Source organism: Protopterus annectens, chromosome 3.part1 (assembly GCF_019279795.1).
Source record: "Protopterus annectens isolate FY-2018-M chromosome 3.part1, PAN1.0, whole genome shotgun sequence".
Classification (NCBI taxonomy): domain Eukaryota; kingdom Metazoa; phylum Chordata; order Ceratodontiformes; family Protopteridae; genus Protopterus; species Protopterus annectens.
The window spans coordinates 1,417,908,672-1,417,932,632 of NC_056732.1; the positions used below are offsets into that span (position 1 = coordinate 1,417,908,672).

Genomic DNA, 23,961 nt, shown 5'->3' on the forward strand with positions numbered 1-23,961 from the left:
TAAAAGGATTTATGCCTGTACAGATTTACTTAATAAAATGAATTATTTTTAAACCATTCATTCTCCTTTATCTGATCATAATGCCCTAAGTATTAATACATTAATGGATATAAGGACATTTCAGGTTATTTATAGAATCCTATATATGAAATTAAAAGAATTTAAAAATTACCTCAAGGAACAAATTGAGAATTTTTATCTTTGAATAATAATTATTAGGTTAGTAAAGTCATCTAGTCATCTTTAATCTCTCTCTCTCTCTCTCTCTCTGTATATATACATATATATATATACACACACACACACACACACACACACACACACACACACACATATATATATATATATATATATATATATATACATATATATATGTATATGCATGTTGAGAACATAGCACTTTGTTACATTCACAGATCCAGTCTTATTTCTTCATAGTGCATGGAGATTTATGCACTCCACGTACTATAAGTTATTCAAAAGTATAATTAAAAAAAAACACAGTGGTTGATTCGTTGACATCCTTACATATTCCCTGCCTATGCAAAGAAGTTTAATTCAAAATATTGGCTGTACTTTATCAGATAGCCAGCAGAATCAGGAGTTGAAACAAAGCCATTTTATGTCCTGCTGCTGTTCTTTACTGGTTGTCACTGTCTGCTTTTAGTGCAGACTCAATGTTAACAGTGGTTAGGGATGCTTAACAATTGTTAAGCATCCTTCTAAGCATTGTTAAGGTTGGGTCTTGCTTTATAGCAGCACTGAACCAGCATGTCATTTAACTGTTTTTGGTGCATAATCATAGATTTGCATGCACTATATTATGGCTTACAGTAGTATTGTTATGTTTAATACAGTTTTTGAGCATTTTAGATATTACATATTATTACATTACCTGTACAAAGTGAAATTCTCTCCAGTTGACAGCGTTGCTTACAGATGGTAATGAAGTAATCCCCAATAAAATAAGCAGACCAAATCCCAGAATACCCAAAGACATATATATATCACTGTACCAGGCAAGGGTGGTGTTCAGTTCTTCATATGTTTTATTTTCTCTTACCTACAATGGAAAAAAATAACAGGTCTACTTCACAACATTGAAATTTCATATTGTTGAATTTCATAACATTGAGACCAAAACATCTAAATACCAAAATACTGAAAACCCAAAACACTGAAAACTCAGAACATTGAAAGTGTGCTTCATAACACTGAAAACTAAAATTCATATGTAAATAACATCCTCCCCACCTACTACAACACCTACTAACAAACACACTTTCTACTATGTTTCTGCAGGGGGGCAAGCATTACAGTGGAAAAAAGTTAATTTCCTAACCTCAATAGGTTAGGAAATTAACTTTTTTCCACTCTAGTGCAATCTTGGAGTTGGTATATTTAATTTATGGGGGGTGTGGGGAATAGAGCCCCCCAGTTGGGGGGTGCAGGGGGGGCTTGCCCCCCTGCAGAAATGTAGTAGAAAGTGTGTTTCTTAGTTAGGTGTTGTTGTAGGTGAAGGAAATCTTATTTACTTGTGCAATGTAGTTTTCAATGTCATGAAGCACACTTTCAGTGTTCTGACTTTTCAATGTTTTGGGTTTTCAGTGTTTTGAATTTTCAATGTTATGGTCTCAATGTTATGAAATTCAATGTTAGGAAATTTCAGTGTTATGAAATAGACCCAAAATAAGAAATGTCAAAAATACTGTGCTATATATAATTTACATGAAAACTTAGGAACACTCAAAAATAAATTTACATTTTTCCCACATTTTTTAACATAAAACTGAATTCAAACCTGGAAATCATTTCAGAATGCTTATTTAAAAACAAAGCAAGCTATGTGCAACTTTTCAGTACTTAATTTTTTTAATATGATCATTTGGCTCTTGCTCTGCTTTGCATCCTCACAGAACACAATACACACTTTACAGCTATTGTGACTAGTTCATTCAAAAACAACATGAAAATTTGTAAATGAATAAATGACCACTGAGGTCTCAGTATTACTAAACAGAATTTGACAGAGCAGCATGACCCAGAGCCCAAACTGGACAGCCTGTTCAGTCCACACTAAGTGGCATACCCTTCATGTCTCCTCAGTATAAGCATGACCAACCAAACAAGAGCACCATTTTTGATAGCACTCTCAACTAATCCATTTTAGACTTGTTTATAAATCCTTGCAATACATTCCATTCATATCAGTAACCATGGTTAATTACTATTTTTTCTGAAAACGTGCATGAACTTAACATTCTGTTCTAGAAAGCAAAATGAAAAATGAACAAATCCAACAAATTATGCAGAGATGAACCCTGTCCTCAATATACCAAACAGGATTTGTCTGCAAATTCTCACTATTCTAGGAACAAGGGCAGACAAATGTATCCTAATTGTCTTGACAGTCTCCCCATCAAGAAACAAGACAATATAGAGTGAACAACCAGTCTTAGCTCACTGATAGGATACAGGAGGTCAAATAGGTGAGACTACTTCCACTAAGATGCCAGTCAATAGCGGACACACCGGGGGCTCAGTACTGGGCCCATACCTTTTTGGTATCTATCCCTCTGAAATTGAAGCAAACACTGAATGTTTATAGCTAACTAAGTTTGCTGATGATTGCAAGCTGGGGGTTGTCATCAACTTCCCTGAAGACACTACCATTCTTCAAAAGGCCTATCTCTGACTACCAAATGGTATCAAAGCCATGGTCTTAAACTATATGCTAAAAAGTGCATAATTGTACCCTTTAGGATGTCAACCATCCTGGCCAATTACCATGTTGATAATATGACCCTAAGAGTTGACACAGTGGTCAGGGATCTGTAGCCTTACCTTCAACCATCATATGGCCACAGTGATGAGGAAATTTATGTTGCACAACTTATAAGTAAGGGCATGGCATGTAGGTCCAAAGAGGTCATTATCCCACTGTACTCTGCCTTATTAGACAAATCATAGAGTGCAATGCTTCCTTTGGTATGCACCTGACCAGGCATATGCAGCAACTAAAGAAAACTCAGAGGTTCCTTGCAGAAAGAATACAAGGTATAACAAGTCTGCCTTATGCAGACTGCCTTAAAGCCCTTTCCCTCTACTCAGTCTCATATAGATTGCTGAGGGGTGACTTATGACTGGCTTACAAGGTATCTGCAAACCCCACACTTATGAATCTCCTGCATATTTGTAACTCAAAAAGTATCAAAAATACAAGGTCTAAGGACCTGAATTTTGTCTCTGACTTAAACAGAACATGCTGGAAAGACAAGCATGTATCCCAGAGACTGCACCTATTATGGAACAGGCTCCCCATCCATGTGAAGCTGAGTTTGTCTATTATTCCATTTAAGCACAGCCTACATCAGTGGATGGTGAATAGGAAATTTACACCAGTACTGGACAGAGGTAACTTATGAATGTTTGGCCCTCCATGTCTTGATTGGATACAGCATGTCATTATTCTTTGGGAAAACTTTGATAGGCTTAGAAAGACCCCCCTTCCGGGTCTTTTGCATAGTAGCAATCTATGAATCTGTGAATCTATGGTGACCAACGTTTCTCTAGCTTGAAAAGAAGATTTACCTAAAATTGAAAACCCATGAGTAACCCCAATGCAAGCCTGCTAGTCCTCACCAGACACCCTAAAACACTGGTTAAATTCAAATAAGTCACTCCTGAGCCTCTGAAACTAGCCAAAAATTGGGATAATTTACAAGCAAGGGAGACCATAATGTAAAATGTTGCTGTTAAATGGAAAATACTCAGTGGAAATGACACATTTATGGGAAAGATATGTGAAATTGACAAGCTTAAGAAAGATTGTACCCAGTTTGATCTGGGTTTTTTTAGCCAAAACTTTTCCAATACCAGATTATCTGAATGTAAATGACATTTGTCTTACAACAATCATCTTGTCACATGACTGCAGCCAACCAACTGGAATGAAATTTAAAAAGTATTATACTTTTTCCTCTGCTTAGGCCAGCTAAGTGGCCATGGTGCAGAAAACAACATTTCTATTACAACAGTCATCCATATCTCGTCCATCTGTCACATCTACAACTGTAATGAGTCAGATGGCAATTCATTGTTCTTGCAGCCTAACAAGCTTGTTAAAGATTGTTAAGAAAATGGACAGAATGTTACAAGTTCTAAATCCTTTAGATATACTCACTTAAAAGAAACCTCCTCATAAATCCTGCACAAATTGTGTGTCACCTACTGGTTAGGATACTCTTATAACAAGCTACCTAAAATGTCTGTCCTGATGGGTGATTACAAAATCTATTTCTAGTATAAGAGTGAAAAGGAATTCACTTTCCAAAGGGAGGTGATATCTCTGAGTGGTCCACCAGAGAGATCAGCTATCTCAATTCTAAACTGGAATAGACCCTTCATACCTTGGGTGCATTGTGGACCAACATATTGGCAGGCAGCTGAATGCTACTGCAGTGTAAAGAAACATGGATAATGTTAGTGTAACATGGCTAGGCTTGTAAAGGCCCTACTGCAATTAGCTGGGTATCCTCCAATGAACCTATGACTGTCAAAATCACTAATCTGTATTGAAGGTCCACAAGGCCTTGGGCTTAAACCTTGTCTTGTCCAGAATCCACCAATGTAACAGACCAAGATCAGTCAATAGACACCCTCCAGACATGCCCATGTGTCATATCTTCCATCTCAGTGATTTGATAGTTGCCCTCAACTTTAAAAAATTTTTGATCATACCAATATCACGCTGTGATGTCCAGTAAATATCTCACTGGACTGCCACCAATAATGTGACATATGGTTAAAATCCCCCCAGACTCCCACCAGTAATGTGATGTCCCCCACTTAAAACCCAAGTCAGTAATTAAGGAGCCTCCATCCTCACCACTGACACCAGTGTGGGAGCATCATGGAAAACACCAGAGCACAGAACACACAAGAGTAAAATTGCACATTTTCCCTTACGAACACAACAGAGACATCTTCTATTACCCGGGACTGGACTATATACCTCTGTCCACCCAAATATAATCCCTTATTATACACTTCAGAGCAATGTTCTAGTTTAAGACCTATGACTCATTCACACTCAAAATTAATTCAAATCTCACACACTCAAACACTTATGGAAAGCCTGACACAGATTTCCAGCTGTGTCTCCTCCCCAGTACAAATGGTAAACTCTGCCAGCAGAGTCATACAGGTCTACACACTCTTCAAAGGGTGATCAATTATTAAAAATTAAATATCAAAATAAATGACAGCTATGACCAGAAGCAGCCAGGAATTTGAGGAGACCTGGAGAGTATCAAACAGGTATAACCATCCACTAATTTTAACAGAACACAGTGATTGTCCAGCCACTATGTAAAGTAGTGAAAAACATTTAATAATAAGTAAAATAAGTACAAGAATGTATATTAGTAATTTTCAATAAATACCAGAATTCAATCACCAGAAATATAAAATTAAATTATAGGACAGACGTCCATCATTTTAGAAAAAACATTATTGAAATAACTAAACTTTCCTAATCTAACTAGAGAATACTGTACCTGATCTAATCTAAAACATAGCAGCAAGGCAACGGCAGGCTTACAGTTTTTTGGTGAGTCTTTTTTCTTGGGTATTACTGCACAGCATTGTAACTGATGCAACTCTTAATTAACTGCCCTTCAACTGACTTCAGCAGTCTCTTTTATAGTTCAGGGTAATAGTCTCAACTATCTTATTTTAAAAATAACAGTCAGCTGTTTAAAAAGGTTCTTTTTCTTGTCAATCATCTGTTCAAATAATCAACTAGCAACCGGAAACATTCGAATGACATCACCTACTGATCAGCTGATTCTCCACAGTTTGTACTTTAGAACCTCCCTCACAAATGTGTGCATTTAGAAATGCATCAAAACACTGACAGATTATTTAAACATTTTGTATAAACAGGGAAATACTCAGCATTTTAAAAACTTACCTACATTTTCATAATTAGACATGCTGGCATACAATACAAGTTAATCGGAGAATATGCACAAATTTCCTGTCAGGCATGTTAACACAGATGACAGTGTTTTCATTTTCTTCACACAAGTTACACCTGATTTCTGAACCAATGTTCCTCATGCAATGTTAGAAGATAAGTTAAAATGGTAAAGCTTAATGTGTTTCCTTTTCGAATAACTACTACTGAGGGTAAATCCATGGCCACAGGCCCATCATTAATATAAAATGCTGGACCTCAGAGTCATTCACAAATCAAAACATCGACACATTCTCTGTGTTATTTTTTTAAATTGCAGTGGGAATATGGGTCATAATTTCTGCACCTAGCTCTCCACTGTTAAAACTCTGGGTCTGAATAAACCCATTTGTTCTCAAAGGGCCTAAAACTATTGTACATACTACCCCCACCCCAGATGACAGAACACAGCCTAAATTAAATTGTGAAATCACTACATACTTGGGATAAGGAGCATCTACATTTCTCCTTACCAACCTCAAAACTAGTCACCTCTTGATTATTGGGTGACCAGTTCTCAATATAAATCATAAAGAGCCTAGAAATCCCTTTTTGGTTCACAGCATCTGTAAAAAAAAATCTAGTCACTCAACTACTGACTGACTGGGTTTGTAAATTATTAGACCGACAATATGCGACTCACTCCCTTCTCTGGAACAGGCTTCCAATCTATGTGAAACAGAGTTCTTCCATAACCCCATTCAAGTATAACCTGGACCAATGGATGGAAAATTGGAAATTTACCTCAGATCTAACAACTATATTGCTAATGGACAGATGCAGTCTGCAAATCATACCCTGGCTTATATACACCCCTTAAAATAACCTCTAACACTCAAACTTAGGCTGTACATCAAGGTTTATAAGGGCTGCAGTGGTCTATGAACCTATGACTGAACTACCCTGGGCTGCCCTTCATCTTGTGGTTCTGCTGTGTTGGTGCATGCCTTCTAATTGTCCTGCCTAGGTAGAACTCTTGTTCATGTACCTTGGACTTTGATAAATTACTACAAATCCTCTTGGGATGATCAAGGGGAGAAAGGTCAGGCTGCTCACACCTCTGGCCTGAAAATCTTCAAATAAACTTCATCATTGGGGGGTAATCTGTCAACAATGGGCTTTAATCTGATCAATTAATGCCATGGAGCCCTAAAAAAGAAAAAAGATAGAATGGTATGTAACTAAACTGTGCTTTAACTCTATGACCAAACATATTGCTTCAGCACTCAGATTCGACAAATCTCCCTTGCAATGAAAAAAAAAAAAATCTGCTATCAATGTCCTAAGCAAATACATAACAAAAGGAATCAAAAGACAGGATAAAGCCCTTCATACTGAATGCGATAACCCCCACAACAACAAGTTAACCTCCTCCCCTTTCATATCTCAGTCAAGTTAACCTCCTCTTTTTTATATTCGGGACTATCAATCATTATTAATATTTCTTATTTTCTTCTCTCTCTCACCATATATGTGTGTGTGTGTGTATATATATATATATATATATATATATATATATATATATACAGGTCTACTTCAGAATGTCAACCGTTCAGAATGCCGACTTTCATATTGCCGGCACCATATGATCAACATTCCGAAAGACCGACATCCTGAAATAGCATTTACCCCCTGCACCCTACACCCCCTGCTACTTAAATATTCTCACTCCGAGATCGCACTACAGAGCAGGAAAGGGGAATCTCCCAGTCCAGCACTGTAGCGGGATCTCCGCTATCATTTGTTGGCCTTTCAAATGTTTGTTCATTTGGTGTTGGCCATATGAGTTTGGAACATTTGAAAGTTTGATCAAATGAAGGGCTCCCATATATATATATATATATATATATATATATATATATATATATATATATATATATATATATATATATATATATATATATGACGTAATTTGATATTTCAGATTTTGGCAGATGATACCAAGATCTGCCTTGTCTGTCTATTGTAGAAAACTTTGAGTATGTCTACTGTCTGAATGGCTATTTTGCTGGCATAATCAGCTGGATGCCAGTTTCTATTCTTAGAGACAATGTAGCAAGTAGGGAAGTCTTAGTAGTGCATCTTTATTGTTTTACTTGTCTTTTTTATTGTTTTTTTTTGTTTGTTTCTAATCATTGCACGATTTATACAGCGAAAATTGGAGTTTAAGATCAAGTAAAGAGTCTGTGGATGATAACTGGCAGCAGTAGGTTACTCTGTAAGCAACTTTTTAGTGTACTGAAAACTACTCAGTTCCATGTAAATATTCTAATAGATTCATATACATGCACTGATGCTTTTGTATGTGGACTTCTTTAATGCTCTGTGCTCAGGAATGACAGGTGAAGCCTTTTTAGCATACCTTTTGGCTGGATGATGCCAGATGGCTCATATACCATGAATCTGCAGTCTATACTGGCTACTAATATTTTGGAGGAGTACATATAAAACTTGCTTCCTTACCTCAAACCCTATATAATTTAGGCCAGCAGTATTTGTTTTGCTTTCCTGTGTCTTAGTCAGTAAGTAGAGCTGATTTCTTATTTGATTCTATCTGGTTAAACACTCCCAGAGTTCATTAGAAGACTAGAAAATGTGCTATTGCTTCCATACCTGGCCACAAGAATGTGGAATTTTTTATTGGTATTGTGACAGACTAAGTAAAAGACTGAATTGAACTGAGGCAAATTAAGTTTTCATTTAAAACTCTGTAAATAAAATGGTGGCTTTTACTTACTGTGAACATATAGTAGACTTCCTGAAGAATGAAACTAGTTTTCCAAACGTACACATTTGCAGTGCTTAAAGTTTCACATGTTCCAAGTGATCTTGGCCACAAATACGAGACAAGAAAAGACTTAAAGTTTACTGATCCGTGAAATGCTATTTCATGTCAAGAGAATGCATTAACTTATATAGATTTCTATTCAGAAACATATGATTCTGAAGACAGGAAATATTTTATTCAGGTTCTAGAAAAGTAATAAATACTACCAGGACCTCATTTAAATAGAGAGGGAGAGACTGCTATTTAGTTAGATTCTGTTTTGTTTATGAAGTGTGCAGTACTTGATTACATACCTGGAGAGAGTGCATGCTGGACGATCCATTGTTTGAGAAACTGTGCAACTAGAGTTTGGACAATACAAGTCAGAGGAAAATTAAAAAGATCAAATACGTCTTTAGATACTAGTAGTGATATGAGCGTAGGTCCACATACGTTTTTACACAGAAATCTTCTTTATTCTGTCTATTTGCAATCATTTATCAGTAGTTTAAGGATAGCACTTCTTTGTATGTTTAAATTTATAAGGTGCATTGCTGCACTTTATTTATTTTAAGTAAATAATCTTATTAATCAAATGTCAATACTTGTGGCTGGCAGAGTATTGATTAGCTTGAGTATGTGTACTGAACCAGTGTAAACTCAATTGTTGCCTGTTTTTTGAAAAGTGACTGGTTTAGCCATTACTACCAAACACTTATTTAATAGTAGACTTATTGTTATAATTGCAGCTCAAATCACAATATAAAAAAATTATTAAAAACTTTTGCAACAATGCTTCTTCAACTTAAAAACCTGAAAAGAAGCATTGTATGAAAGCTTAATAAAAGTTTTCCTGTGGTGATTTGAGAGCTTTGTTGGTGATTTTCTGACCAGGCACATCATTACCTCCTGGAGCTTTCCTTTTGTTTATTTCATAAGTGGGCGTTAATTACCATAAAGACAGGGAACACATTGTTTGTATTAGAGAACAATAAATTACCACTCTTAGAAGTATTGTATACTTTTGTATGAAATCATCTTGGACAAGCTTCAATAACTTATAAGTCACAGAAAAAGTGACACTAAATGAATGAACTAGTAACCAGAATATGTAGTGAACGCTCCAATGAGTGAGCCATAAAAAAATAAATCTTTCACTTTAAAAACATATAGTAAACCTGTTATAAATTACAACATATAATAAAACTAGCTCAACCCAACTTGCTCCTGAGTTCCAACACAGGATTAATGGAAATTTTGTCATTAATACCTGGGGGGTTAGTGGCATTAAGCAATAACTGTCATTTCACTTCATTTTCTTCTAATAAAGCCTTGACATTACCCCTGCTGGGATTAACATCTAAAATGTCTAAAAATAGCAAATTTAAAAGTATTGCAGTTCGGGCTGGATACTAGGTGTCTGTATAGGGCATTATTGTTATTTTGCCTTTTTATCTGGTAAGAATATTCATATATTCTATTCTTGAGGGTCCTGTCAGTTTTTCCTACATAAAAAGTGAACAAGTAGTGTACTTTGCTAAATAAACTAAATGTTTTGAACCACAATTTCCCTTCTTAAAATACAATGTGGATCACTCATTGTTTATATAATTTATATTAAACATTATCTTGTTGAATTCACACCAGCAGGTATAGATCTATTATACATCACCAATGGTTTTAAGTGGTACAGGTTTAGTGGACGTGTTATGTGGAATGATTTTAGATTCTGATGAATTCCACAGTGCTTGGTGGATGAAAGCACTTAATCTAATAAAAACTTTATATTCCTTTTTTGGATGGATATTTATTGTCTTATGTGGAGTTAGCAGCCTGTTTTGAGCATTCACTACATAATCTGGTTACTAAACTTCAATAAATGTTGGTGAGATTGTACTGGAAGTCAGATGTAGGTGAAATCCTGGAGGTCCAGTTTTTATAACTCAGATCTGCAGCTGTATACTGTGATGTGTAATAATGTATAGCAGCTGCTGGGTATTACCCGAGGTAACAATATATATTTACTGTATGTTCTCAACAGCAATTTCTGGTCACACATTATTTGATGTTCAATGGAGCAGATCATGAGACCATCACTCCCTCAGTATCATATACTAAACTGGTGCAAACAGCTTGAATTTAAAGGCTACACCATTATATATTAACACGTGGGGGGGGGCAGGGTTGTTATCTGCTCATTTGCTACACATCTTAAGATTTATTATTTAATCAGTTCTTCCATTTTACATGAAACTAGGCCTTTTGTAAATACTTTTGTTTACACTATATTTTAATGGACTGTATTTGGTACCTGTAGCTGAGATGTGATTTCTTTAACAAAGGTTTATTATTTAATCTTATTAAGTGTGCTGGTTGAATGGAGATGTGCTAGTACTAGCAGTAATAATCTTATCAGCTAATGTGAACAGGATACTCTGCCAAAAGGGGAAAGAAATTGCAGCTCTGATTGCAAAAGCAATTGATACAGAAAACGAAGGTTAGAGAAGGGGGTAAATAGAAGAGTGAAAGTGATATATAAGAATACAAATAGCATAGTGAAAGTGATATAAAAATGAAAGAATAATATAAAACAATACACAACCTGCACACTGTAGCCACATGTCAGTGTGGAAGTTACCTTCAATATTAACATTAAAGTACTACTTTTCCTCTGCATTATGTAAGTAAGCTAGTATGTCTGCAGCCTGAGAGAAAGAGAGAGAGAGAGACAGAGAGAGAGAGAGAGAGAGAGAGAGAGAGAGAGATGAGCTGAAGGTAATAGTGAAACTGTTTAGCAAATACAATTGGACCTTTCGGTAATGATGCTTAGAAGAGTTTATGTAAAGACAAGAGCTCCATTTTGGTAATTTCAGCATTTACCTTAGACTCAGCAACATTTATTCCCATAATACTGCTGCCTAATGTATAATATATAACTTCATACCCACTGCCTAATATCAACTTCACCTGTTATTATCTCTTCTGTTACAGCTCTTGGTATTCTTCAATTTCTGCTCTCTTCCCTCATGAAATTTCCCAACATACTTGTATAATACAATGTCCATTCTTTTGGCTGCACCATATTTACTTCATATATAATAGCTCTATTATGCATTGTATACTCTTGATCTTACATCTTTTTAAACCTTCATGTGTTTTTTACATCTATATTATATATCGCTGTAATGTATAATTTACTTTACTGTTGTTATTATGTATTTAACCCAGGGTTATACTGCAAAATCTCACATTTGATCAGTGTGCTACCCCTTTAAACAAATAAATATGTGGTGAGAACTCTGCCACAAGAAGCTAAAGATGAAAACTTAGAGAAACTATGTTCTTAAGAAATCTATAAAGAAGACCTGAAACAAGTTATACCACCTGAGCTCTAGAAGGAGAATGCACACCGGAAGGCTTCTTTGTGTAGTTCACTTTTTAAAGCAAACAAGTACTGCAGAAATATTTAAAGAACTTTTGGACTTTAAAACATGCACTCTAAATCAGCAGCAGGAGATAAAAGAGATTCTAGTCAAGCATGGCCAGAAGATTTAAGAAGTAGGTGAACACAAGGGGGGAATAAAAGAATCTGAGAGTAACTTTCTGATAAACACAGACACCAGTCTTTGATACGAGCGGAGGCAGGCAATGAAGGGGAGATTAGAAGAGCTGAAGAGTAACACTCTGATAAAGCAAACCCAGGCACTTTTCCAGGATAATTGCTAATGCAGGCAGTGAGGTCTTTTTCTGTGTCTTGTGTACCTACTGAACAACCGTACCACTCGTTTAAGGGTACTGTTCCTGATACCACTGTTTGCATTATAGCTCTCATATCTAAATGGATGTAAGATTAGTATCAAAATGATTATTTTGCACGCGGAATGACTAAAGTCAAATAGTACATGAGTCTGTTTGACCACATAAGAACTAAATGAGATATGATAAAAGAATAGGGCTACGAAGATCAGATTGTACATGATACTGGAAGAGTACTCTCAAATGAAGGGCTGCTACATTTGTTCTCTAGTCATAAAAGGAACATATTTTGCATAATCCTAAACAGAAAGCTCAGAGACACTCCAAGGCTGTGGATGTAAATAAAGTTCTCAGATGAAAATAGTTCCAAGTAGTAAATTCCAATAAATCCAATTGATGAAGTTTGAAATGAAGAAATATTTATTGTGCAGAGTTAGGTTAGCGCTTTCACCCTGTTGGGCTTCCTCAGACTTTTAATACATACAAAAAAGGGGACACAAATAATATATAGCCACCTAAATATGACATCACTTCCTACAATTAATCTATTTAAAAACTAAACAGAAAAAAAGTCATCTCATAAACATGCCCTAAAATGGAAATAAAAACATACATAAATGCATTCATAAATATAAAATGTAAACATAAGTAAGAATACATGCTTGAATTCGACTTACAAAAAATAATGTAGTTTTGAAAAATATTTCAATTTATAAAAAATATATTTAAATATGTTCAAGTTTTATGTAATTTAAAATGTATAAAAGAACATATCTATGTTCAAAATAAAATCTCATCAGAAAGGGACATTAGTTATAACAACATAAAATGTGCCATCTAACAGTCAATCTCCTATTTTTCAAAGCTGGCTTAATGGAGACTTTATCATTAAGACCTGGGTTCTGGTCTGCCATTAGCCTGATGATCCAGTCAACTTCTATTCTCTCTGTGGAATTTCTAATGTCTCCACCTCTGGACCTGGAATTTGAAACTATGCTGGTCATCAGTGTGTGTGACATGCTTTGAGAGTGCATTGTTAGGAGATTGTATACATATATTGTACAGGTGTTCCCTAATCCTGTCCCTTAGGCATCTTATCAGTTTTTCCTACATAAAATGCAGTGCAGGCTATGCACTTAGTCAGATAAACCACATGTTGTGTATTACAAGTAGCAGTTACTCTAAAATCAAACTGTTGTAGGGTGATGGGATGTGGAAATGAGATTCCACACAAACAAATTCACAAAAATTACATTTGTTACATGGATGCGTACCTATAGATGAGTAAAGCTCATTCAGACCACTGAAACCTCTAGGATAGCATAATAGTCTCTGTAAATTCATCTCATTCCTATAGACAAAATTAGCTTCAGTACCTACTAGTCCCTTTAACTCAGGAACTGCCATTAAGACTCCCCAATGCCTATGAAAGACATTTTTAACTGGGCCAATGTACTGTGTGTAGTTAAAGGATACTCTGACTGTAGATTTCCAAGTGGTTGGATGCTCTGTTGTACCAAGACAGGTGGAATCACTCCTGTTTGAAAAATAAGGTTGTGCAACATTGTCTCTCAACTATCCTAGAGGTTTCAGTGGTCTGAATGAGCTTTACTCATCTATAGGTACGCAACCATGTAACAAATGTAATTTTTGTGAATTTGTTTGTGTAGAATCTGATTTCACACATCCCATCACCCTACAATGGTTTGATTTTAGAGTAACTGCTACTTGTAATACACAACATGTGGTTTATCTGGCTAAGTGCATAGCCTGCACTGCATTTTATATAGGAAAAACTGATAGACGCCTAAGGGACAGGATTAGGGAACACCTGTACAATATACGTATACAATCTCCTAACAATGCACTCTCAAAGCATGTCACAAACACTAATGACCAGCATAGTTTCAAATTCCAGGACCTACAAGTGAACATACCCAGTACCAGAGGTGGAGACATTAGAAATTACACAGAGAGAATAGAAGTTGACTGGATCATCAGGCTAATGACAGACCAGAACCCAGGTCTTAATGATAAAGTCTCCATTAAGCCAGCTTTGAAAAATAGGAGACTGACTGTCAGATGACACAATTTATATTGTTATAACTAATGTCCCTTTCTGATGAGATTTTATGTTGAATTTAGATATGTTCTTTCATGCATTTTAAATTACATAAAACATGAACATATTTAAATATATTTTTTATAAATTGAAATATTTTTCAAAAACTGCATTATTTTTTGTAAGTCAAATTCAAGTATGTATTCTTACTTATGTTTACATTTTACATTTATGAATGCATTTATGTATGTTTTTATTTCCATTTTTAGGGCATGTTTATGAGATGACTTTTTTTCTGTTTAGTTTTTAAATAGATTAATTGTAGGAAGTGATGTCATATTTAGGTAGCTATATATTCTTTGTGTCCCCTTTTTGCATGTATTAAAGGTCTGAGGAAGCCCAACAGGGAGAAAGAGCTAACTTAACTTTGCACAATAAATCTTTCTTCATTTCAAACTTCATCCATTGGATTTATTGGAGTTTACTACTTGGAATTGTTTTCATCTGAGAACTTTATTTACATCCACAGCCTTGGAGTGTCTCTGAGCTTTCTGTATGGGTTTATCTTTGTTTTTCAGCATCGGAGCACTTACTCCTAAGTCACTTGCTCTATTGACTTTGTTTTACGCATAGTTTGCATAATGTTACACAGTAAAAGAGGTCATTAAATAGTGGAAGTTACCTGCAATATTAGCATTAATGGATTGCTTTCCCTCTGTTTTGTTTACCTGCCTAACCCCTAACTTACTTGTTCTAGTCAGTGAGTTTTCTTTGTATGCAGCCTTCTGTGCTACAGCAGACTTAGGTATGCCAAGGACTGATAGCAGTTGATAGATATGTTTCACTTGTAATAGAGTGCTTCCCCTGTGATACTCTGACTTTTAACCACCTGTATACTCATTCAGACAAGAAAAAAAAACAAACAAAAATCTTCACATCATGAAAACAACCAATAAAAAATGTGGCTCGACCAAAGGAGAACTAATCCCCCTTACACACAACCTTATTCATATGTACTAACTCTATTTCCAAAAAACAACAGAAAAAGAACCATCTACACGCAATCAATCGATCACTGCTAGAGCACAAATTGAAAAGCCAATACTAGCGATTTTCTATGAGAAACCACAATCAGTGTATTCACAGTTGACAAATTCAGTTGCCACTCTAGATCACGTTGGGTAATAGTAACATTATATGGGCACCTACTCCTACTGTCATTGTGGTGCAGCTCAAACTCTTACTTGGTGCAGATTTAGGGTTACTTCCCTACTCAGTGTAATGGTCTTGAAGTAGAGTAACAGGCAATCAGAGAGTTGTGAGGGACTGTCTTGGGTCACATGATTTATAGTTTACATTATTTATTTTGTTTATTTTTTTTCTATGTCTTAACGTACTTGTTATGTGGATTAGTACAAGGACCCATTTTAGCCATGAACACAGCCAAAGGCAATAAATATAACAATAGTGTTACCTATGAGGGCAGCAAAGTAGTGTTGTAGCAGTTTAATTTTCAACACAAAGAATGCAGTCAAAAACATTATGTGACAAAGGCACTTAAGAACAGATAATTACAGTTAGTTTTAGTATGATAGTTGTTTCTGTCGAAGTTGTTCAGTTGAGTTTGACATAAGATTGTTCAACAATCAGACTCGCACTATTACCTTGGCAATCTCACTATGTGCATTCTTCAGATGTGAACACTGCAGTGTAATATTTTTAGCAATCCAGCCACCACAGACCTTTGATCTTGAAACTCCCACTAGCATAACAAGGGTTTAAGCTCTAGCCACTTAATTTTGAGACAAAGGTGCTTTTATCAACATCATCCTGTACACTAGTAAACCACCCAGCTGTAGTTCTTCTACAAATATGACATTCATAATTTCCTTCAGGTTTGTATGAAAGCTCAAAGCAATAGTTACATAATATATATTGTTCATTTTGCATTACTAGTCATATTCCAAGGAATGCATCCATCTTTATGCAAACCATTTTCAGTACTGGCATCATTATTCATTTGCATTAAAGATCAGCAACTATATTAGAAAATGTATCCATATTATGTCAGTAGCAAACTGATACAATTTTGCAGATAAAGCAACAAAGACCTTAGTTATCAATAAATCATAGCCTCCCTGTACTTATAAATTTCAGGTGCACAGAGGAAGATACCATTTTAAACAACTTTAAATAGTGGTTATCACAAAACATTAAAATTAACCATGATTTTTTTCTTCAACTTAAGTTATATTAATGAAAGATCCATATTACAACTATAGAAACCTGTTACAATTGTTGCACGTAAAAAACACAGAACTGAGTTATCAGTGAACAGTATTCTTACAATCATATAGCCGTTTCAGTGATATACAATAATACGCATTATCAAGCACTGCACAACAGTTTGTATGTAACATTTAATCTAAGTTTGCTGTATTAACATATGTACACTATTCACAAAAAATGATAAAAAGCAAAAAGGTTCTCTTAATATGTAGATTACAACTCCACATGTAATAGTATACAATCTTAAGTTTTCAAAACATTTATCATAAAATATGAAGACCAACCCAATATTTACAATACTAAATGGTGAAAAACATGAATCTAAAAACTGATGTTATCAATTAATTTGTTTTCTTGTAAATGTTTTGCTTTAAAAAGCTGTACATTTTGTGAATTTGGTAGCATTTATTTGCTAGCATGCATCTTATATTAAAAATATATGGTTCTGGATTTTAAGATGGCTGCCACTTAGACTGCACACACTTCAGCTTGTTCCAACTACTAAATTCAAGTCTAACCTTATATAAAGCTACTGCTACAGTGTAAATCTACAAAAAAGCAACTCCTGTGTAATTAAACCTAAGTTGCTACCTGAGTGAAGCTTATTTTTATCTTCTGAGTGTAAAAATAAGAAATGCATACCTTGGATTTGGGTGATGACTAAGCAGTGACTCTTGTACATGTGCCTGGGCCTGCAAGCAATAAGTGGCAGCAACAAAAAATAAGAAAAGAAGCAAGCTTTCACACAACAAAGAAAAATGGACCAAATGGAAACACACACATCTAAAACAAGACTATCTCAAATTGTTCTCCAGACAAGGAAGTTATTACTAAGGGGCAGAAAACTACCAAATCTCAAGCCGAAGTGTCAAAGAACCAAATGAAACCAAAAACTGATCAATCTTTTGACATGAAGGAACTAAAAGCAGCTTTAATGCCTCTGCAAACAGAAATAAAATCTTTCTCTTCAAAACCTATAACGTTTGGCAATAACTTAGATCAAATAATAACCAGACTGGACAAAAATGAGGCTAGAATACTGAGTAATGAGACAAAGATAGAAGAAATACAGAAAGCTTCTTCCATCACTGAAAATTCAGTCAAAGAAATACAACAAAAACTGATTGATCTGGAAGCTAGAGAAAGGAGAAATAATGTATTGATCAGAGGCATCCCAGAAAAATATGAACAGTCACAGCTAGCTAATGTAGCAAATGAAATCTTCAGTCTCCTTCTTGAAAACAAAGAACTATCCCAAAAAATTGTTATTGAAAGAATACACCGTGCTCTGAGAAAATCTCAGACCCTGGATGCCCCCAGGCAAATATATGTAAGAATTCTAAATGCTGCATATGCTCAGGAAATAATTCAAGCTTTGAAAAAAAGGAAACATGTTTCTATGGAATGGCTGCAAGATAACTTTTGCTCAGGATCTGCCTCTACAAATAAACCAGTTAAGACAAGCTCTTTAACCATACTGCACTTACTTAGAAAGCAAAAACATTAGATTCCAAATGAAATACCCAGCAACTCTGCAATTTCAATACAATGGCTTAAATTATGCAGTTAAAAATAAAGAAGAAGCAAAAACAGCTTTTCTCAAAGCCTTTAAAGAACTGCCATGCAGCTCCTAATACAAAGACTATATGCTTCTGTGTATTTTTGGCATACTAATTCTCTCAATGACAAGGTAAAATACGTAAAATACCTGTTTTCTGCTTGGATTCATTGTTTTTCATTTGGGTACTCCAACTACAGCTTAGGGAGCATCTCCACACTGTCATGAATGAACAATGTTACTCAGAATCCTTTGCAGCCATGAATCAGGAACATTAAGCACAGCTGAGGTCAAAGGAAAAACTATGGTATCCATTCAAGCCCAAAACATCTCAGAAAACCAGCGTTTGCAAATTAAAACGAAAGTAAGGCTCTCACATAACAGAATACCTGTGAATTTACTTTTTCCTGACTCAAAAAGTGAAGATTCTCATGTATATGGTGTATGGAAGGTAAATCTAGCCTAGAAATAGTACCACAGGTTAATTGATTATATACAAATGGTAATATATAGGTGCTGCTTTTTTTTTCTTGTTCCTTCCTGAATATATACAAGCTGGACTAATAAAATCTTCTGGGTTAGAAACTGTAGCAGCTGTTGCAGCTGCAATAAATACTCAGCCCATACTAGGAAAAGCAAACTACTGTAGTTAGGTTTGTGTTGTTTTACATAGTGTTAAAATATGCTTTCTTAAGCTTTAAAATAAGTATGCATCAAGTGTAAGCATGCCAATCTTGTACAGCAGAGAATATATAGGGATTCTTTGTTTTTCTGTCTCATATTTTCTTTCTTTTTATGATCACAATGCTGTTTTTTTTGTTGTTGTTGTATATATGCTCGATTCTTACATGATAAATGGACACCCAGGGATATAACTGTAGCAGTAAATGCAGACCCAACAAGTAAAAGAACTGATATATATATATATATATATATATATATATATATATATATATATATATATAGAATGTACATATGACCAGCATAACAAGGAACATGCAAACACTGTTTGACAAAACTGTATTAAGGTATAATCAGTTGTGTATGTTGTTACTCTTCTATGTGTGAACACAATTAAAACGCGATAGTTTGCTTTGTACTATATTTTAATTAGATTGCTATTTGCCTATTAAGCTAGATATATACATTTCAGTTAAAATATGCTCAGCTTAATTATTTTCAAATGACAAAGGGTTAGAATGCATATGTTTTATACATGATTTGTGTGGGCATGCTGTTATGTGTGATGTTTTATTGCTGGAACTTAGAATGACAGAAACCTTTTGTATTATAGTTGTTAATATTCCTTTTACCTCTCTTTCAGGTTGTAGGCTAACGTAGGTATGCAGGGGGGGGATTATGAAAGGGAGTGATGTCACACTTACATCCACACCATTGATATGTACAAAACATTCTAATAATTTTGAAATGTTATTTTGTCCTTATATATATCCATTTATTCTGAAAGCCAGCAATCTGTGTATTATACCCTTTAGATGATCTCTGTGGATTCATGGAATGTAAAGGGCTTACAAGATAAGAAAAAAAGAATCTATTAATGCACTTAATTTTTAAATCTAAGGCAGAGATAACTTTCATACAAGAAACACATATGTTGAAAGAGCAATAGGAGAAAGATACAAAAAAAAATGGGTGAAATATATTGTTGCTGCTGGTGACAGTATGGCTTCTAGGGGAGTTGCCACAGAAGTTAAAAAATCTTTTGATGGTAATATATGGAAAGGTAGCTGTGACCCAAATGGTAGATGGTATTATTTTACTTGCGAACTGCCACCTTTTAAAAAAACTTTCTTAGTCCTGAATGCTTATGCCCCATGTTTGCATTGAATAACTTATCTATACGAGATGTACAGAATCTTAGAGAACTATCCTAATTACTTCTATATCATAGGAGGTAACTGGAATATGTTAATTAATCCAGAACTTGATAGGACAAATAAGAATAACAAGCAATCGGTTCAGCTTACTACACTAATAGCTGAAATAATGGAAGATTTTAAGTTAACTGACCCATTTGAAAACTATAGAAATAGTATAACTACTAGTAAATTCACTTATTATTCACCATATCACAAGTCTTGGTCTAGGATAGATGTATTTTTAATATCTGAAATCTTATTAAATAATACAGTCATATACAGTAGTGAATCTAGGACAATATCGGATCATGCAAAGATAAACATTACACTAAAGTTGGGGAGCTCAGTGCAAGGACCCCAAACAGTTTTGAACTGGACGCTAAATACTAACTTACTAAAGCTTAAAGATGTTTCACAAAATATCATAGACATTCTTACCCAAACTTATAACAACCTAGAAGTAGTAGATATGCCATACGACATTCAATGGCAAGCTACAAAAGCCACTATTAGGGGTATATTAATTCAAAAAGCTGCTTTCTATAAAAAAATTAATTAAAAGTCATATTAATAGAATCAAAATAAAAAAATATAGAATCAGACCTGCAAATAAATTATTCACCAGTACTTAAAAGTCAAATGATTACACTATAAGGACAACTACGTGAAATTCAAACACAACAGTACTCAATCAATGAAATTAAACTCCTCCACAAATATGCCGAATGGGCTCAATTGCCCTCAAAAGCACTGGCAAGAATCACAAACATTAAGAATCCTCCTACCAAAATAAAGCAACTGAATTATAATAAAAAAACTTTAGAGACAGATGAAGAGATCACTGCAGCTTTTGAAGAGATATGCCAAAAACTATATGACCCCCAAGACCAGTTTAATGAGTCATTATTTCATCAATTTACCAAAGAGTTACAATTTCCAGTACTGAATGAGACACAAATTAATAATTTTAAAGCTTCCTTAAGTGTAGAAGAAATCATTGCTGTAGAAGAAATCATTGAAACCAGGTAAATGACCAGGGCCTGCTGGTTAAGTGGCGGAATATTACAAGACATTCAAGAAATGGTTAGCTCCTATACTACTGAAAGCATACATGTCCATAATAAAGTATGGTACCAAAGATCTGTATATCAATAACTCAAAAACTATATTTATACCAAAACCCAAATCTGATGCATCAAACCCAAATAACTACAGGCCAATAGCACTCATAAATATTGATATTAAAATTCTTTCTACAATACTAGCTAGTAGAATCAAACAAATTTTACCTCACATTATATCTTCTGAGCAACTAGGCTTTATGAACAACAGACAAATATATGACAACACACTTACTATTGATTCAATCATTAGTTTAAAAGCGAATGATAAATGCCCTAGCTATGCACTGTCAGTAGATGCAACCAAAGCTTTTGATACAGTAAATTTTGACTTTTTATTAAATATACTCAAGAAATTTAGTATACCTGAGGGCTATATAAACATGGTTAGGGCTTCATACAAAAATGCCACAACAACACTATCTATACATAAAAAGCAATCAAAGCCTATTCAAATAGTGAACGGTACAAGGCAAGGATGCCCACTATCACCTTACCTGTTCAATATATACATAGAACCTCTGCTGTTTAAAATATCACAAAGAACTTACCACCATATTATGAATATTTCCAAAGTCCCAATAAAGTATACAGCTTTTGCTGACAATCTAAACATTTATTTTGAATTCCCTAATACTGATTTGAATAAGATGCTAAACTCCATTGAAAAATTCTCAAAAATATCTAATTATGTGATTAACCCTAATAAATCCATCATATTTCCTATGAATACTCTAGGACATAAGGAATTGTATTTCCCTGAAACTGAAATTAAAATCAATTATAATCTCAAATATCTGGGTATTATGTTCACTCACCCCCAATTTGACATGACTAAAAACAACTTGTTTAAAACCTAGTCTAACATCACTGAAGACCCTAAGAGATGGTTAAACCTCAATCTATTTCCATTATCTAAGGCGGCCATCATTAAAATGAATATTCTTCCAAGACTATTGTTTCATTTTAGTGCTATTAACCAAAATATACCAAAAAAACTTCTTCTCCAAACTTGAAACACTACTAGGAAAGTTTATTTGGCATCCAAAAAGTACAAGAATAAAATACACTAGATTAACATTACCCAAACAAAAAGGGGGCCTAGGCCTACCTGAATTCCAAACATACTACAACATACTAAACGCTAGTCGAATTATACAAATAGCAAATTTTGAACCATCCAACAAAGCATGGTATCCACTATGGATTAAAATATATTACAATCATCTAATCTCATGAAATTTAAACCCTAGAGCAGTACCCTTTCTAAAATCTAAGACTTTAAAGCATTTTAAGATTCATCCCATAATAAGAAACACAGTAATATTTCAAAAGCTGGTAGCCTCCCTAAATCTTAAAGATACTTTGGTATTGGGACAGCCAGCACACCTTAATCCTAATATTAAATTAAACAATACTATATCAAACCTGAATCAGTATCCAGAAAATTAAAATATCACTATATGGGACCTATACCAGATCAAAAGTTTCTCAGTTGACAATATTAGGCAAAAACTTGAAGTAAATAAAAGCTATAATACCATAATCAACCAATTAATATACCTGATCAAACAATTACTATGAATGTCAAAACAGACAACCAAAACATGCAGGTATATCAACAAATTATTAACCTGCTACTGTCAAGATCTAAAATGTTATCAAATACATATAGATTAAGAACAAAAATTAGATAGTAAGATGTAATTCTATATTCCAAATTTTGGGAAGAGAAAAATAATAAGATAACTGATGAACAAAAATCTGGTGCTATTGACCTTACTTTGAAATTAACTCCTCTTAAAAAACTAATTTATACCCAAATTATGATCAATAACAATGCATATCACACACCACTTTTTCTTAGCAAAATTAATCCCTCACACTCCCCTTATTGTACCATATGCCAAAACAGTGTTGCTGACACCCTTCATATTTTTTGGCGGTGTAAAAATGTTTATAAGCTGTGGTGTTCGCTAAGAACCAAGTTAGAAAAAAAGGGATACACCAAATCTACCCTGTCATGGGAAATGGCAATTTTACATATATTCCCTAATAATTTCTCATACAAAAATAAACACATCATAGTAACATTTTGTGCAATGATCAAATCATATATAACCCAAAATTGGTTAGATAGAAGTAAAATCACATGGGAAGAATTTAATGGAATGGCTATAAAATACTTATTAGCCAGCAAATTAATTACAAGAAGCCAAAAAAACTATCTTACTATCAGAAACATTGGAAAATGCTTTTAGAAATCCTAGGACAAAATTGATTTCTGACCAAGGGACTTCACCAACAATATTACTTTACATAATTAAGGGAAACTAAAGGCAATTATTATAGAAATACCCACAATAACAGTGTACAGGTCATGGCAAACACATATAAGATGATCATTAAGGTGACATCAATGTATATATTGTACATAGTGCAAGACAGAATGTTTATTTAGGTAGACTTGAATATCTGGTTGCAATGTTTTAATGTCACATGTTCAATA

The 23,961-nt window shown here is 34.4% G+C and overlaps 1 protein-coding gene across 3 annotated transcripts in view; it reads right to left on the reverse strand.

Annotated features, from left to right (window-relative positions):
- LOC122798497 (metalloreductase STEAP4-like) overlaps positions 1–23,961 on the reverse strand; it is a 295,739-nt gene that overhangs the window by 60,368 nt on the left and 211,410 nt on the right. For 2 of the 3 annotated variants that reach the window (XM_044067497.1, XM_044067498.1), the window contains one exon: positions 896–1,063. The exons of the other annotated variant lie outside the window; for it this stretch is intronic. In XM_044067497.1, coding sequence (XP_043923432.1) covers positions 896–1,063 — 168 coding nt within the window. The remainder of the gene's footprint in view (positions 1–895; positions 1,064–23,961) is intronic. 3 annotated transcript variants of the gene reach the window in all.